Raw genomic sequence first — 17,715 nt, forward strand, 5'->3', positions numbered from 1 at the left:
CTTGCGCGCCATACACAGGTGTTTGGTCTTGGGGTAGAATAACAGTCCTTTTTTATTTGTCCCACAAAATTTTTTGCCCTTTTTTTTTTTTTTTTTTTTGTTCTTTTTGAGACAGGGTCTCCCTGTAGCCCCAGCTGGCCTGTAACTCACTTTGTAGACCAGGCTGGCCTCGAACTCACAGATGGGCCTGCCTGTGCCTCCCAAGTGCTGGGATTACAGGCATACGCCACCACGCCTAGCAACTGTTTGCACTTTTAACAGAGGATTTTGGAGACGGTGTTTTTTCACAAAGGCTGATTCTAACAGCTGATGGGGAAGAGAGGAGGAACCAAAGCATCTTTGAAGGAACAGTTCACATAGACAACCTCTCAGCTATTCTCAGTTTCAAACAAGACCCAGGAAATAACCTCATCGCCCAGACACCAGCCTTCTCTGTGAAACTATTTCCTCTATTGGCTTATTTTCAAACTCCCTAGACTATTTAAAAGAAAAACAATCAAAGGACAGGCCCTTCAGGGCTCAGGTTCAGACACCAGATCCAAGGACAAAGAGCTGGAGAGACAGAGAGACTCACCATAGAGCCCAGCAGTAGCTCCCTACAATCCTGGATACTGAGCTCTGGTGTGGGGAGAAGCTCTGTGTCCATCACAAAGCCCTTGGGCACCTTGAAGGGGACACCATCTAGGGCATTCATTCTGTCAGAGGAGTATGGAGATGGCTCAGAAGGGCAAGTTGCCTGGTAGCAGGGAGAAAGTGTAGAGTCCTCAGGACCAGGTCAGGTTGCACTGTCCTGTGTGGCTGTGTAGCAATGGTGACCTCCACAGCTAGAAAGAAAAAGGGAAGTGGCCAGTTCTGTATAAGAGAAGAAATGAGTAAAACTCAGACAATGAGCTCATACAACACTGCCAAACTGAATTTATTGCTGGTGCAAATTGGCTAGCTAATTCTAAAATTAAAGGGTATGCAAAAGACCCAGAAAAGCCAGGCCATCCATACTGACACAAAGTGTCTATTTTGTATTGAAGTCATATTTCATCAGGCATGTCCAAGCTTGGCCCACAGGCTACATGCACCCTCATGATAGCTATGAATGCAATCTAACATAAAACAGTAAATTTACTTAAAACATGAGATTTTAAAATGTTTTTATTTTTAATTATTTACTTATTTTTATTTATACAAGTGTTTTGCTTGCCTGTGTGTAGTGCCCATGGAGGCCAGAAGGTTTTGAAAGAGCTGCCATGTGTGTGTCTATGTGAATGTATGCCATGTGTGTGCGAATACCCAGAGGCCAAGAAGAGGGTATCAGATCCATTGGAGCTGGAGTTAGATGGTTGTTAGCTGCCCCATGTGGGTACTGGGAATTGAACTCTGGTCCCCTAGAAGTGCTCACTGAGCCATCTCTCCAGGCCCAGCAGAGAACAAAAAGAAAAAACAAAATGGGAGATCTCTACTACTAGATAGCAAAACTTAACTGATGTTTTAATTTAATTCTGGGCTATTTTGAGACATGGTCTCACTATGTAGACCAGGCTGGCCTCAAATTCATGAACCTCCAGTCTCAGCTCCAGGGTACTGGGATCACAGGGATATGCTACCACATCTGGCTAAAAACTTAAAAGTTACAGGAATTAACAGTGTGGTATGTACACTCTGTTCCAAAGACCAAAAATGTCAAAAGAATTTGGGAGCTCTTATCTAGCCCCTAAAAGGTTTTAGGATTACCTCTTCAGAGGGGGGAATGTTAGAGTAGCAGAAAGCCCCATTTTTTAAAAAAAAAAAAAAAGGAAGGAAGAAGGAAGGAAGGAAGGGAGGGAGGGAGGAAAGAAGGAAAGAAAGAAGAAAGAAAGAAAGAAAGAAAGAAAGAAAGAAAGAAAGAAAGAAAGAAAGAAAGAACAACATGAAATCAGAAAAAAGTGATGGGGAGCTATGGGAGGTGTTGGGGGGGGAGTGAGCGTGGATTTGATCAAAACACCATATATCCATGTATGAAATTCTCAATAGTTTTTTTTTTAAGTTAAAAAACAAAACAAAACAAAAAACAAACAAACAAAACGCAGTGTGGTAGTGACATAAGCCCTATCAAGAGACTAGAAGAATGAAAGAAGTCCAGAGACAGACCATACATGCAGATCCTAGACTGATGACAAAACTGCTTTGCCGAACAGTAGGAAAGGGGAAGTCTTTTCTTTTTTAATTTGTTAATTATTATTATTATTATTATTTTGGTCTTTTTGAGACAGGGCCTCCCTATAGCCCCAGCTGTCCTGGAACTCACTATGTAAACCAGGCTAGCCTTGAACTCACAAGAGATCTGCCTGCCTCTGCCTCCTGAGTGCTGGGATCAAAGGCGTGCACCACCATGCCCAGCCCTTATCATTTTTATTTTATGTGTGTGTATTGCTTGCATGTAGGTAAGTGCACCGTGTCATGCAAGCTGCAGAGGTCAGAAGAGGCTGTCAGATCCTCTGGGGACTGGAGTTATGGACAGTTGTTAGCTGCCATGTGGGTACTGGGATTCGAACCCGGGTCTTCTGCAAGAACAACCAGTGTTCTTAACCACTAAGCCATCTCTCCAGCCCCATGGGGAAATCTTTTCAATAAATGATTTTGTACCAAACAGCTATTCACCTGGAGAACAAAAGAAACAATTGTGGGTCTGGAGGTAGCTTGGTACCAGAGCACTTGCTTAGCATGTGAAGCTCCACCCTCAGAACTATGAAAAAAATTGACCCCAACTTCACATCATACACAAAACTCAATTCCACAGCAATTGTAGATGCAAGTAGGAACGATAAAATAACAGAGCTTACTGTGAGTTCCAGGCCAGCTGGGGCTACGGAGAGACTGTGTCAACCCCCCCCCCCAAAATAACAGAGCTTAAAGATAAAAGACTATATCATCACCTCGAAATAAATAAACATTTCTCAAAGAAGTTTACGAAAGATTAATGATGAAGAGCAGATCTTGGTGACTACAGGTCTTTAATACCAGATGTTTGGAAGTTGGAGATAGGAAGAGCACAAGTTCAAGGCTCACCTGGACTACAGAGGCCCTAGGTTTAATCTCTACTACTACACATACACACACAAAATTAAAAATAAAATAAATCTTGGAGCTGGAGAGAGATGGCTCAGTGGTTAAGAGCACTAGCTGCTCTTTCAGAGGAGCTGGGTTTGGTTCTCAGCACCCACATGGCAGCTAACAACCACCTGTAACTCCAGTTTAGGGGATCCTGGAGATCTTGTGCCCTCTTCTAGGCTCCCTTGGAATTGCATGTGTGTGGTACGCTTAACACACACATAGGTAAAACATTCCATATAAAATAAAAATTAAAAAATAAATTTAAAAAATCTAAAAAAAGAAAAATTGGCAAGAAGTTTTAACAGGAACCTCTGAAAATAAGATAGCCAAACAGCCAACAGACATAGGACATATTATTTAACCTCTTTAGCCATCAAGTATATGCAAGTAAAACAATAAGATACCAATACACACCTAGTCATGAAAGGTTCAAATTAAAAAGCCTGACCAGATCAGGTTGTTGAAGATATGAACATTTTTAACTCTTATACACTATTGTTAAGAAAGTCAATCAAGGAGGGTGGAAAGATGGCTCAGCACTGAAGAGCACTGGCTGCTCTTGTAGAGGACCCAGCACCTACCTGGTAGCTAACAACTCTTCCTAACTCCAGTTCCAGGGGATCCAATGCCCTCTTCTGACCTCCGTGGGCATTGCACAACATGAGTGCACTTATATACAAGCAGGCAATACACTCATACACATAAGATAAAAATAATACATATTAAAAAAGAAAGTCCATCAGTATTGTTCCATTGTGTCTTACTGAAGCTAAACTTCCAGAATTTAAACTCATTTTTTATAACACGTCTTTGTCTTTTGGCTAAGAGAGAGTGCAGTATCTGCTCTTATTTAGTAATACAGGATTATTAGGGATTTGGGTCCACTGAATTGAAAAAGACCTCTTTCACTTGGATTCGGGCTCACAACTACCTATAATAGAAATCTAAAGTTCTGCCTACAGTCTGTGGCATTTTGCAAACAAGGAGCCTGGACCAGGATGTGCCTCTGGCTCCACACAATCTGTCATCCTTCTTAGGACAACCCAAAGCCCTGCTGCTTGGTGTCACTGTATGGTCATCCTGTTCCCAACAGAACAGTTTCATGCAAAGAGGTAGGGTGGGTAATCCAGGTGCAGACAGGTCAAGGGAGGGGCGGTGGGCAAATCCCTTAATTCCCTGATCGCCTTCCCCATCTGTCTATTCTCTCCAGTGTTTTCCTGCCTATGGGACTTATCTCCTCCTACCTGAAGTCACATCCTACCTTTCTGCCACCTGAATGAATGAGCAGGACCAGGCAAACCCTGGGGTAACCGGCAAATCATCTGCCCTGTCAGCTCATCCTCATCAGGCTTTTCTGAGCTGGTGTAAGTTACAGGAGACACAGGCTCAGTGGGCCTTGCCAATCTCAAATTTATCCTTCACAGTCTCAGCCACCATTTGAATTCTGAACTGTGAGGAAGAACCCAGGTTATACTGAGGCTCAAGTATGAACTGCTTGTCCACTTACAGAGATGTAGACAGAACAACCTTCTCCCCGATCTTCCAATGGACATCTGCATCCTAATGGCTGTTCTCTGCAGAGCCCTGCACTTGCTTTAGAGTTTGAAAATTCTAAGGATCTCACTGATGAACAGCAAGGGTTTCGAGAGCTGTTAGAACAGATTTTAAAATGAGCCCAGGAGTGCCACTGTGGGGCTTGGGAAAGCTTTAGCAAACAGATGGGGCTTGAATTGGGCCCCAAAGAATGGGAGGAAAGCTTGTGAGCTGGAAAAGGGTCAGATAGAGAGCAGGGCATCCAGGGAAGGAGCAGCTTGAGACAGAGAGCAGAAACAGGAACATGTAGGGCAAGGTGAGGGGGGTCATGAGCTGAGTGTTTTATAAATGGTGTAAACTGGGAAGCAGTCCACAGTAAGACTAAAGGGTAGACGAGGTTCCCACTGGGCAAGACTTTGAACTATGAGCTGAGTTCTGACTCTAATCAGTAGGTGGCAGGGAAAGCCCTGAAGAGGAGCTGGGGTGGAGCTGAGATGAGAAGGGAGGCATGAGGAAAGCCAGGCTGTGCATGCACCAGCTAATTATATAACCCAGTACTTCTCAAATTCCCAGCTGGGGTGTGCCCATTGGGTAACATCTGAGCACAGGGCTGGAGAGTAGGGTAGGTGGAGGTTGTATAGTTATCCCAGGTATCCTACTGTACTCTTAATGAGTTCATTCTTGTTCAGAGCTTTAATTACCTGCCCAAAACTCACAAATTCTCCAAGTCTCTCTTCACCTCTGCCTACAAGGCATCTGCCCAAGAGGTCTCAAGGGTACCTCTAATTCAACACACACAAAGTGAAATATTGCCTTTCCTTCCCCAAACAGATCTTCCTCCCCAGAAGAGGAAGAATGTCACCCCATCTCAAGGTGACATTCATCCAGGTGCTCTCACCTAGACTCTTTCTCTACCTATCTCAAATCCTCTGCTGTTTTCTCTTACAGGTCATACTGCCTCCATGTTTCCATGGGAACCTTACTGTGACAGCAACTCCCATGTAGCCTCTCACACTCTGTTAGTGTATTCTGTTTTATTCCACACAGTGATACAAGAGTGATCATTTCAAAATATAAAACTAAGGCACTATCTACCTAAAACCCTTCTATAGTTCTCAGGTGCTTTTAGAGTAAAAAACTTCTGAGGCTTGAAAAATCAAGACTGATTCTCCTCTATCTTACTCCAGCTGGACTAGGCTTCACTTGTCCTGGTTTCAAACCACCACAGCATCTTTGCATAGCTATTCCAGATACTGCCCATGTTCTTCTGTCTCTTCCCCAACCTATTCATTAAAAGCTTTTCATTTTTTTTCAGAGTTGAAACATTACCTTTTCAAAAAAGCTTTTTTTTAACCTACAAACTTGGTTAGGTATACCTACTAGAGTGGCCTTTAATAATTTTTATTTATTTTGAGACAAGGTGTCATGTATCCCAGGCTGTCCTTAAATTCCCTATGTAGCTGAGGATGACCTTGAATTTCTGATCCTTTTGCCTTTACTTCCCAAATGCTGGGATTACAGGTATATATTACTATTTCTTGTTTTATGGGGTGAGGATTGAACCTAGGACTTTGTGCATGCTATGCAAGCACTCTAACAACTGAACTAAATTCCCACTCTTTTTTAACTCAGATGAATACTGTACTGTGTGACCTGGGACACACAGGTATATGGCATGAATAGGTAAATCTTACCCTTACTACATGACACTATCTTGTATTATTTCACTTAAATGTTATAGATGTGTCTGAAAAAAATCTCTACTCCAGATCTAAACTCCAGGATAGCAGGCATCTTGTTGGTTCCTTTTTATTCTCAGCACCTAAAATGCAATACCTAAAAATGGGACATGGAAAATCATCTCCCAAAGGATACCAGAGAAAAGCCTGTTGTTATACATTTACATATTCTAACACCACTTGCCTCAAAGACCTCAATCTTTCCTTCAGAGCTTATGAGAAAACAAGTTTATTCCAAAGGCAAATGGAATCTGCATTGAAAACAAATTCTTCACAGGCAGCCAGATGTGATATATCAAGAACTATTGTGTGGACATATACAAGTGTATGTAGCTTATTATACCAGAATAATTTATTGACCGTAACCACTAAAAAAGTTACTTGGAAAGACCTCATTTAATCTCTATTCCCTAGAATATTAATACTTAATAGCACTTGAATTCCTTTTATCTATTGCATATAATTATTTAAATGGAGCAAGACAAACTTTGTATTTACCTTGTAATTCCCAGGAGAGCTTCTCTGTGGACAAAACCCAAGGCAGGAACCGCTAAACAGACGGTGTAATCCCAGCTAAGCTGCTTGTTAAAAAGTCATATGGGCTGGACGTGGTGACACATGCCTTTAATCCCAGCCCTCAGAAGGCAGAGGCAGGCAGATCTCTGTGAGTTCAAGGCCAGCCTGGTCTACATAGTGAGTTCCAGGACAGCTGGGGCTACAGGGAGACCCTGTCTCAAAAAAACCAGAAAAAAAAAAAAAAAAAAGTCACAAGGACACAGAAACATGAATGGCCTTAGAGATTAAATTGGTTGGCTTGAGGCAGCAAATTCTCAGAGCACATACTCAGGCAGTTTGGCTAAATACTCTTGGTACCAACATACACTAAATCTCTCATGGTTAATCTTCTATTTCCCTCATTCCTTAAAATAAAGGCTTTTGTCTCTCACCAGTCCATGGGTTCTTTTTCTGGGATGAGGAGTATTTTTTTTTCATATAGAATATGATAAATCAATAATTGGTTAATTTTCTGATTAGTCTTTGGATCTTATTTATTCATGTTTAATAAATAAGCAAAAGTGAAAAAAAAAGATACAAACTGAGAAATGGCTGAAGACTCAATAGAATTATAGATCCAAATCCTGTTAACTGAAAAGAGTAAGAAATGACAAAGGGTTGGGGTGTAGCTCAGGGGCATAGCACTTGTCTAGCATGTGGAAAGCCCTCGGTTTGATCCCCAAGCTCTTAAAAAAGTTATCTTCAAAGGCCAGGCATGGTGGTGCACACCTTTAGGCACAGCACTCGGGAGGCAGAGGCAGGCAGATCTCTGAGTTCGAGGCCAGCCTGGTCTACATAGTGAGTTCCAGGCCAGCTGGAGATATAGGAAGACCCTGTGTCAAAAAGATAAAAAAAAAAAAAGGTCATCTTCAATAATACTCTTTAGCTGGGCACAGAGGTGCACATACTCGAGAGGACAAAGCAGGAAGATCTTGAGTTTAAGACCAGCCTGCCTCAAAACAAACATCACAATGACAAGGAATGCCTGCAATACACAGGCTACTATCTGAAGAGGAGACAGGCTATTTAGAAAAAAAAAAGTCTGATTCCAGTTCTGGAACAACAAATATACCAGATCAACTTCAAACAGAACCCTGGGGTTGTTTGGGAAATCAGAAACTGAGTTGGAGACTTCTACTGGCCAAAGATGAGGCAATCAATACTGATCATCATGGGCTGCAAAGTGTTCAGATGCAAGTTCAAACTTAAACTCACTGGCCGTATTTTTAAGGGGATGGTAAGGAAACAGTTCATTTTAGAAACTAGTAAATAAAAGGAATTAAGTATTTCTCTGTTTCCTATACAAATTGTCCCTGAATGAAATCAAGTAGTTGATGAGAGGAATTAAATTCACTGCTCTTTGACTCTCAATGAATTTATAGATCTAGGTCCGAATCATTAGAGGCTATTAACATCAGAAAAAGTGAGACAAGCAGATATTAGGGTCTCTTGAATTTCTAGAAGTACACATCACATCTACAAAGTATTCTTGTCATAAAACTCCAATCTAAATGTGATCAGGCCTCTAGACGAGTATTATTCAGCCACGTTTTTAAAATTTTTAATTTTACGTGTATGAGTGTCATGTCTGCATGTGTGTAAGTGCACCTGTGTCATGCAGTGCCCTTAGAGGACAGAAGAGGGTATCAGATCTCCTGGAACTGGAGTTACAGATGGTTGTTAGCCACCATGTGGGTGTTGGGATTTGAATCTGGGTCTTCTGTAAGAATAGTCAGTGCTTTTAACTGCTGAGCCATCTCTCTCTAGTCCAAGCTATGTATATCTTAATTCAAACCAGTCACATTTCAGGTGTTCACTACCTGTAATTATACTATGGGGCAGTGTAGCTGTTTGACCACTAAGTTACAGGGAATATAGAAAGAGGGGCATAAAATTACAGGGATGCAACTGGAAAGATGGAAACTATGGGAACTCCTCAGGACCAAGGCTGTTTAATAAATTAATAACAGCATTTTGGCTACATTAAAAATTTAAGGCTACATATTGAAATAGTCATGAAGTAATTTCAAGTCTGGGATTTGCTTCAAAATAATCCTGGCATGATGGTGTGTGCCCATAATCCCAGCACTTGGAAGGCTGAGGTGGGAGACTCATGAGTTCTAGGTCAGCCTAGGCTACATAGTAAGATGCTGTCTCAAACAAAAAAGACTGAAGAAAAAATAAAAAGCAGGGTGGGGCTGGAGAGTTGGCTCAGCGATTAAGAGCACTGGCCGTTCTTGCAGAGGACCCGGGTTTGAGTCCCAGCACTCACATGGCAGCTAATAATTGTCCAGTTCCAGGGGAATCCAGTGCCCTCTTCTGACTTCTGCAGGTACTGCACAACATTCCTGCCTCTGCCTACCATGTGCTGGGCATGCCTGGTACCACTCATTCTTCAAATTATATACTAAGTCTTTGTAAGCCTGGAAAGGAACAGCAGTTGCTGCTACTATAATCCATGGGCAATAAACCATGGAAAACACACAAAATAAAAACTCAACAAAGTAATGTTCACTTTGTAAAACCTTGCAGAGGCCTAAAGAGAGAAGAGGAAGTGACTCTTCTCCAGCCAGTGTTCAACACCCACTTTTCTTGGTTCCATTGCCTGAATCCTGAGTCCCTGCATCTCACTCGCAGCCCCATCAATGCAGATAGCATAGTGAACTGATAAGGCTATCCTGACAGAAGATTCAAACAAAAAGACTCACAGGCCTGCAGGGTCCTGTAGAGTAATCATAGTAGACTTTATTAGCTCAGATACATTCTATAAATGAGTGGCCTTATTCCCTAGCTGTAAAGTAGAATGTATAAATTGAGCTATGCAGATTAAACTACAAAAAGGGACAAAGGCATGTGTACTGCACACAAGGGCTCCAACCATACATTTCCAAAGTTGATGTTTACCCTTCTTGCTATCCAGTCAGATTTAGCAGACAAAGTTCAGTGTTTAAAATTCATTTTCCTAGGTCAGGCATAGTGGCACATGCCTTTAGTCCTAGCACTCAGGAGGCAGAGGCAGGAGGATCTCTGCGGGTTCAAGCCAGCCTGGCCTACATAGCGAGTTCAGGCCAGCTGGGGCTATAGGGAGACCCTGTCTCAAAAAGACCGAAAAACAAAACAAAAGAACAACAACAAAAAAACATTTTCCTGCAGCAAATGCCTGTTTAATGAACTTAAATTTTGGAGTGAAAATACTTTAGCAATGTGAAGGTGAAATGTGTTAAATGATTTGAGACAATAAATCAGGGCAAAGGCTCAAACTAAAAAGTGAAAATGGCATTTATTTAGCTTTTTGGAAATTAAATAACAAAACAACTGGCAAAACTCAGAAAACAAAACAAAAACCTTAACATGACCATGACTGATCATCTCCACTTACTAATGAATATAAAAAAAATAAAACATTTTTGCTTTTCTCCCAACTTTTACTCTATGGATGTTTTTAGAAGCTTGAGTTCCTTTAAAAAACAAAAAACAAAAAACCCAGCTATCCCCACTCCTGCAGTGTGACTGAAATTAAGGTCCTACTCCCACAGGGAAACAAATTGCTATTCCCAGAGATCCTAAACTATCAGATCCCTCAGAATTCTAAAACTAGTGCTTTCATGAGAAAACACAGGCACATTCATTAAAACATGATCCAATCTGGGAATAGCATTCTTCAGGTTTTCTAAGTTCTCCATATGACAACCGTACTAGGCTAACACTTTTTCCAGCAGCCTGGCCTACAGCCATGTTCTCTATCTTTCTAACTAGCAGCCTTCTAGGCTGCACCAAAACTGGAAGGTCAAATTTTTTATCTTTCTTCCTGGAAGTCAGAGGGCTGTCAGAGTAGAATAAACAGGAGTTTTTACATCAAGCTGCCCTCACACTCAGTATCAGCGAAAGGATTGCTAACTCTACCCTGCACACACCTCTATGAAGTACCTAAGTATGCTGACTGTACTTACCCATCAATGTACAAACCCCTAGAGTAAATCAGCAGGTAACACTGGATCAAGCCCCTCAAAATAGAGGCAAATTTGGTGAAATAAGGCCACTGCCCATGCAATAAGCTCAGTTCACCTAGAGCCTTTCCTGAAGAACCTTATTATCTCCTGGTACAAGAGGCACCGCTTGCCAGGGCAGACACAGAAGAAAGCAGAACTTCAGGTTAGGGAAATGCCACATGGAATTTAAGCTGTACAGATGTCTACAGCATGAGACGGCAGCATCACTAACATCTAGAGCTGCAATGTGCGCAGGCTGGACCACACTCCTGGAGCATCTTTTCTAATGCAGCTTAATGGCAGTTGCCCAGATGTCGTTGCTGGGGAGCGGGGGAAGGACCCATCCTTGGGGAACGGAGTTGCCTTTGGGATGATCAGATGGCACCAGGTACTGATCCCAATCATGCCTTAATAAGAACATTATAGAACAATGTTTATTTCTGGTTTTTCTTAAGATGTTCAGAAACTAAATATTCTATTTCTAGGACATAGCTTTCAAATTACAGTTGGACTAACCTGTTAGTGAACTTGGTTTCAAGAAAATATGCAAAAGGTCACATTAAATGTATACATTTAGAGAAAAAACTTAGACCTTTTAGCTGTATGGATGGACAACGTACAGTTGATCCTTATTATTTGAAGATTTGATATTTGCAAAGAATTTTTTTTTGTTCTCTGAGACAGGACAGGGTCCTATGTAGCCTGGCTGGCCTTGAACCCCTCATCTGCCTATCTCCACCTCCCAAGTGCTAGGATTAGAGGCATATATTCCCACATTTGGCTGTACTTGCAAATTTATATCATCACCCGTGGCACTTTGATGGACGCCTACAGATAGAGTGGAAAAATGCCATCAATGGCACATTCCCAGCTGTGGTTAAACAGGGTAGCACCCATCCTGACTTCTTATTTTCACCTCTTGGTATAAGTTACTGTCCTTTTTGTGGTTTACTTAGTGCTACACATTTCACAGTTCTGTGCTTTTTACTGATGGTGTTGCTGTTTAAAACAGCATCCATGTGTCCTGGTGAAATGCTGGTCAGTATTGCCAAGGGTGAGAGCTGCAATGTACCTTGTGAAGGTATACAAGCTCTATGAGCTTCTTCAGGCCGGGGTTACAGTGCAGGTAGCCCTCATTAAAGACTTATCAGCATTATATATTCAATTAGGTGTCTTTAAACAGAGGTACACATGAAACAAGACACTGATGAACTAATAAAAATGTGACAGGAAGCTCACAGTAAAGTCTACCTGGCCCTGTTTCCTTTAGGAGTAATATTCCTTTATGCAATATTCATAGTAACTTGACAGACATACCCATCATGAATAATATGTTAAAACTTGTACATTAGCTAAAACAAAACTCTTCCTGGAAAATAAATTTGATATGCTAGAGCATTTTCCTGAATGGAGCTTTGGAAGGGGCCTTATAGTTATTTTCGAGCCATACCTTCAAGACCCTTATGTTTCAAGATGTTTTACAGTCTAGAAAACAACAGAATGCTTCTAGTCAACAAATTTAAAGCTGCCTGTGACACCTAACCATCAGTTTGTTTTACCTACTAATTTCTTAAAAGACTGCAAGTGAGAAGGAGCTGCTGCTGCACATTCTAGGTCACCATCTCCATTTCACAGCTGAGGACCATAACCTAGCAGCTGGGAACTATCCAGCTCATGAATATTCAGCTTAACTGAAAAGGCCTAATTGAGACCTTTGTTCCTAGCTCTCTTAGGCTTTGACCTACAGGAGCTCAGGGGTCAGTACAGGTCTTAGTCTCTACAAGCAGCTACTCTGGAGAGGGGGCTTCTCTTCCTGGGCTGACTTAGTACCAGAAGAGAATCAGGAAAACAAGGCCAGACATGGTGGTCCACACCTTTAGTCCCAACGCTCAGGAAGCAGAGGCAGGTGGGTCTGTATGTTCTAGGCCAGTCTGGGCTACATAGCAGTCACGGCTGAGTTTTAGCTTCTTTACTGTTCAAATGGAGACACTGACTTCTCAAGAACTAATGAAGACTCTTAAGACATAGGTGGCACCCTTGAAATTTGACATCATAAACCCAAAAAGATGTAGTAACAGACTTCTGCAACTTAAGTGTTTCATCGAGTGCTTACTGCTACCCAAGAGAAAGGTGACAGAAGAGCCTGCCTTTCTGACCTTATCTGGATGAGTGCAGGCAGGGAGTGCTCAGCCTGGAGGTAATACTGACGAAAAGGCTGCAAGAGGTGAGCAAGTGGGAACTCATCTGAAAGAGAAAAGGCCCAGCACATCACGATGACAACAGGATCAAGCATGTCTCCTCTGTAGCCCTAACTTCTACCATGTAGTTTAAAATCTCAACTTCTTGGCTTAAGTTGAGTCACCCATGATGAAAAGAGCTGTCAAACTTACCTGGATCTCCAAATAACTTGGACTCAATTTCACGTTTCTGAAGTAAAAGTTTCTCTTTTTCTTTTCTCTGCTTTTTTTCCAATTCTCTTTTCCTCTCTTCCTCTTGCTCTCCTTCCAGCATAACTCGGAGGGCTCGCTCTTCAGCTTCATATAGTTCAGAGCGCTTTTTAATGAGTTTTCTTAGTCGCAGAAGATGGTGCTCAAAAGTCTCATCTGCTGAGGCTGGAGGACAGACCCCTGGGCAAAAAGAGGTAAATGGCATTATGTTCTAGTTTGTTTCTCCATTGCTGTGACAAAACACTCTGACCAGTACCAACTTGGGAGAAAAGGGTTTATTTGGCTTACATCTTCTGGGTCACAGTTCATCAAGGGGCCCAAGGTAGGAACTCAGGGAAGGAACCTGGAAGCAGGAGCTGGAACACAGGCCATGGAGGAACACTGCTTACTGGCTTGCTCCCCTGGCCCATGCTCAGATTGCTTTCTTATATAATACAGAACAACCTGCCAAGGGGTGGCACTGCCTACAGTGTGCTGGGCCCTCTCACATCACTCAAAAATCAAGAAAAATACCCCAGAGACATGGCCACAGGTCAGTCCAATGGAGGCAGTTCACCAATTGAGGCTCCCTCAACCCAGGTGTGTCAAGTTCACAACTAATGCCATCTAGCACAGCATATTCTTCCTCTTTTTTGAGATAGGGTCTCATGTAGCCTAGAGGCTGGTCTAAAACTCACTATGCAGCCAAGGCCGGACTTGTACTCCTGATCTGCCTGCTCCATGGAGGTCTGAGTTCAAAAGATACACAAGGCAAGCTCAGGACATCTATAATCCTTGCCCAACCATTCATGTTCTTTCAAAAAGCAGTAGTTCCAGTTTGAACTGTATCTGAAGGAGCAAGCCAAGTTTTCAACACTTTCTAAGAGCAAGTAAGGGTAAGAAACAAACTTTGTACCTCGGCACATGGCAAAGTTGACCAGCCATGACAAGCCTAGTTCAAAGTGTGGTCAAATGCTTGAGGTAAAAATCAGTGCAGTGTTTGCCCATACCTGCTTTTCTCTGCAACTGTGGCTACCAGAGGCTAAACAGTTAAGCTTTCTACTTCGAAAGTTCTGAGTTAGCCAGACATGGTGGGTGGCACATATCCATAATCCCAGAACTCAGGTGGTAGAGGCAGGAGGATCAGCAGTTCAAGGCCAGACCTGGATATGTAGCAAGTTTGAAGCCAATCCAGAGTACCTGATACTTTGTCTCAAAAAATAAAACAAAAAGTTCTGAGCTGCTATTGACAAACCCAGTTACTCTGCAGAATGAAAATAAAGTATTAAATATTCTCCCTTCAAAAATATTTGGAAGCCAGGAATGGTAGCTCAGGCCTCCTATGATTCCATACTTGAGAAGCTGAAGCAGGAGGACTGTCACAGGTTCAAGCTAGTATGGCTATAGTGTTGAGGGCCTACCTAAAAAAGGAAGAAGGGAGGGAGGGAGAACACGAACACGAACATGAACACGAACACACACACACACACACATGTCTAATATATCTGGAATAGGAGGGGAAGAACTAGGGAAGGGACGGAGGAGGGCAGAAATGAATGCACAAATGCAGAACTGTACTCACCTTTCCTTGCTGCAGCTTCTTTCCTCAGTTTCCTCAGTTTCTCTAAAGCTCGAAGAATGTCCACCATTCTTTTGGTGTCTGCTTGTTTTTTCCTGACTTCAGACAAGACACCGTCAGCAGCAGCTTTGAGTTCCTGTTCCTGAAGAAAAAGGGCCCACAAGACCTTGTTTTAGGAACAACCTTACAGCAGACTCTAATTCTCTGGTGGCAAAATTTCTGAGGACCAGGTAGCCCCATGAGACAAACTACTGAGCCTATACTTCAATATCCTAGGCCTGGCACTCTACAATGGCCCAGTCAAGGGCTTATTTCCTTCTACTGATCAATCATACACTGACTGCGACTTTGTTTTTTTTTTTTGTTTTTTTTTTTGGGGGGGGGGTGTTGTTTTGAGATGGTCTCTCAGGGTGGCCTTGAACTCTCTCCCATCTGTTAAATAAGTGCCTGCAATTCTCCTGTTACAGCCATTTATATGCTGTTTCATTCTTCTGCTGGGAAAACTCCCTTGGCCTGGAACTGCACCTGTTACTTTCCCTTGGCATTTCTTTCAAGGTTCAGCTCAGATGTCATATTACCTGGGACGCCTTCCTCCAATGAATTTAGGTATCTTTCCCTTGGGCTCCTTATAGTACCTACAGTTGAAATCCTAGTATACACCATTCTGTACCTACATGATCCCCCACAAGGCCCTAACCAATCAAGGACAAAAGCCATATTCTAGTCATATCTACCCCTGATACCAGATACTAGGCCTGGCACCTAATAGGCACTAAATGTTTGCTGAAGTAACTCAATCCCCTCAAACTCAAGTACTGCTTCTCTAGCTAGCAATGATATTCCTGAGGGTACAATGAGACAGATTGCCACAATACACTTCCCAGCAATGCCATATTGATTTTTAGGGCAGCAGTAGATTCAGGGATAAGGGAGATGCTAGTTGATTGTGGAGAGTAGAGGGAGGGGTAAAAGGAGCTCTAGCAGCTTTCAAAGGCATTGAGAATGCCTTCAACAAATATTTAGCCAATTTCTACTTTTTCACCCTGGCCCTCAAGAACTTGAAATAGACAGGCTTTGGAATTAGACAACTTGGGGTTAAAACAAAAGTAAAACTAAGGTAATTAATTCCTACTTCTCAGAGTTGTTATAAAGACTCACAATCCCTTGTATGTATGACATTAGTGTAGCGCCTCGTACATACACCGCTGCCGAACCAGGGCAAGATAGGAAAGCAGAGAGTAATTTAACAACCTGGAAATTCATTGAGTTTAGGTTATGAACTGTATCTTCTAATAACACACATGGCAGCCTATTTCCTTTATTTACACACACCCCTCTCTGAGCAATGAAATGTTTTTCCTCCTCTAAAAATGATCAAGCTGTATTCAAACATTCAAATATCAAAATTTTGATAGGAGGGCCCATCCAGCCTAAATTGGTTTTAGGTACATGGATAGTAAAGCAAAACTGTGTCCTCAAGTAACTTTTTGGAAAATTCCCTATTTACCATGATATGCTTACGCATAATTGGGTGTGCATATAATTAAAATCAGATGCATTATGGGAAAGGACATGAATAGAAAAATGATTATATGATCTAATCGATCAATCTACAGAGAACCACCCTCATTACACCCCTTAGTAACTGAACTCCTCTTGAATCACGTAGAAGGAAGCCCTAAACAACCTCGGTTTTTGGATCTCCTCTCTCAAGTGAGCTGCTGTCGCTGTCAATCTCAACAGTGTATTCCTTTCTAATTTGTAATGCTGCTTTGCTTTTGAATACAGTTTCTTTGCTACTTCTGCAATTCTATTTAAGCCCTTATTTCAAGAGGCCAAGTACCTAGAACTACCAGACCAGACTTCAGACCACACTTTGGATATGTAGTTTCAAAACAGTAAGCAAATAAATTCTGAGAAAACGACTATTACACAGTACTCCATCAGCCTTTTAGAGTATATGTTCCTCCAAATTCCCTAAATTTGTATTTCTAGGACAGTATAAAACACGAAATGGAGACACTTGTTAGCACTAAACATCATTAAGTGGCTCCAATTTTGAAACAGAATACAGGAGATATGTCCTCTCAGAAACGCACCTGCGTGAACCTATCATTTCTGTTTTGAGGACTTCATAGTACACTTTCTTGCGTTTTGTATACCATACACCATTAACACGGAATTAATACAGAGGTACGAGGTTTAAAAGACTATTCAAGCTAACCACTCAGTTTGGGGTTCCAACCAGGACCACCCTGAAGGCCGAGAGAGTGGCAATTCTCACCCGCTTCTTCTCCTCCACTTCCTGCACGCATTTAACCCTCCAGCGGTCAATCTCCTGCTCCCGCTCCGCTGCCTGCGCAGTCTCCGCCTCCCGCTCCGCGTTGCGTTCCCGGGCCCTCTCGCGAAGCCGCAGCCTGCGGCGCCGGACCTTCTCTAGCCTCCGCCGTGCCTCGCCCACGTAGGCGGCCTGGGCCAGCTGCTGCAACCGCTCGGCTAGTTCGGCGCGCAACGGCGTCGCTTGAGCGTGCAGCGAGGCCCAGACCGCCCCGTCCGCCTCGGCCTCACGCAGAGCCTGCCCCAGGCCGCGCAGCCGCCGCACCAGGCGCAGAGCTGCGCGTAACCGTGCACGCACCTCACCCAGGCTGGGCCCAGCGAGTGTGCGCCGAGGTCCGGGGCCGGACAGCCGCCGGGGGTTCCCGAACACCGCCTCCAGCCACTGCCGGTCGCGCAGGCGCTGCAGGCCCGCGTCCCCAAGCACGTCGGGTGGCGGCGGCGCCTCGGCCCAGCGCGGGCTCCAGGGCGGCCCG

General features: G+C 43.0%; 2 protein-coding genes across 2 annotated transcripts in view; both read right to left on the reverse strand.

The window, feature by feature from the left end:
- The window catches only part of Ubap1l (ubiquitin associated protein 1 like), a 25,733-nt gene extending 19,719 nt beyond the window's left edge, over positions 1 to 6,014 (reverse strand). Inside the window, 2 exon segments of the mRNA XM_008836310.3 lie at positions 575 to 824; positions 3,666 to 6,014. Of these exon segments, the coding sequence (XP_008834532.1) occupies positions 575 to 694 (120 nt within the window). The 5' untranslated portion in view covers positions 695 to 824; positions 3,666 to 6,014.
- A 4,152-nt stretch (positions 6,015 to 10,166) lies between these two features.
- Positions 10,167 to 17,715, reverse strand: part of Pdcd7 (programmed cell death 7) — a 7,934-nt gene continuing 385 nt past the window's right edge. Inside the window, exons 1-5 of the mRNA XM_029564993.1 lie at positions 17,190 to 17,715; positions 14,909 to 15,047; positions 13,291 to 13,527; positions 13,057 to 13,144; positions 10,167 to 11,307 (exon numbers count right to left, since the gene is read on the reverse strand). The exon at positions 17,190 to 17,715 is cut by the window's right edge and continues 385 nt beyond it. Coding sequence (XP_029420853.1) covers positions 11,184 to 11,307; positions 13,057 to 13,144; positions 13,291 to 13,527; positions 14,909 to 15,047; positions 17,190 to 17,715 — 1,114 coding nt within the window. The 3' untranslated portion in view covers positions 10,167 to 11,183. The remainder of the gene's footprint in view (positions 11,308 to 13,056; positions 13,145 to 13,290; positions 13,528 to 14,908; positions 15,048 to 17,189) is intronic.

The sequence above is a fragment of the Nannospalax galili genome, unplaced genomic scaffold (genome assembly GCF_000622305.1).
Source record: "Nannospalax galili isolate Female #2095 unplaced genomic scaffold, S.galili_v1.0 scaffold54, whole genome shotgun sequence".
NCBI lineage: Eukaryota > Metazoa > Chordata > Mammalia > Rodentia > Spalacidae > Nannospalax > Nannospalax galili.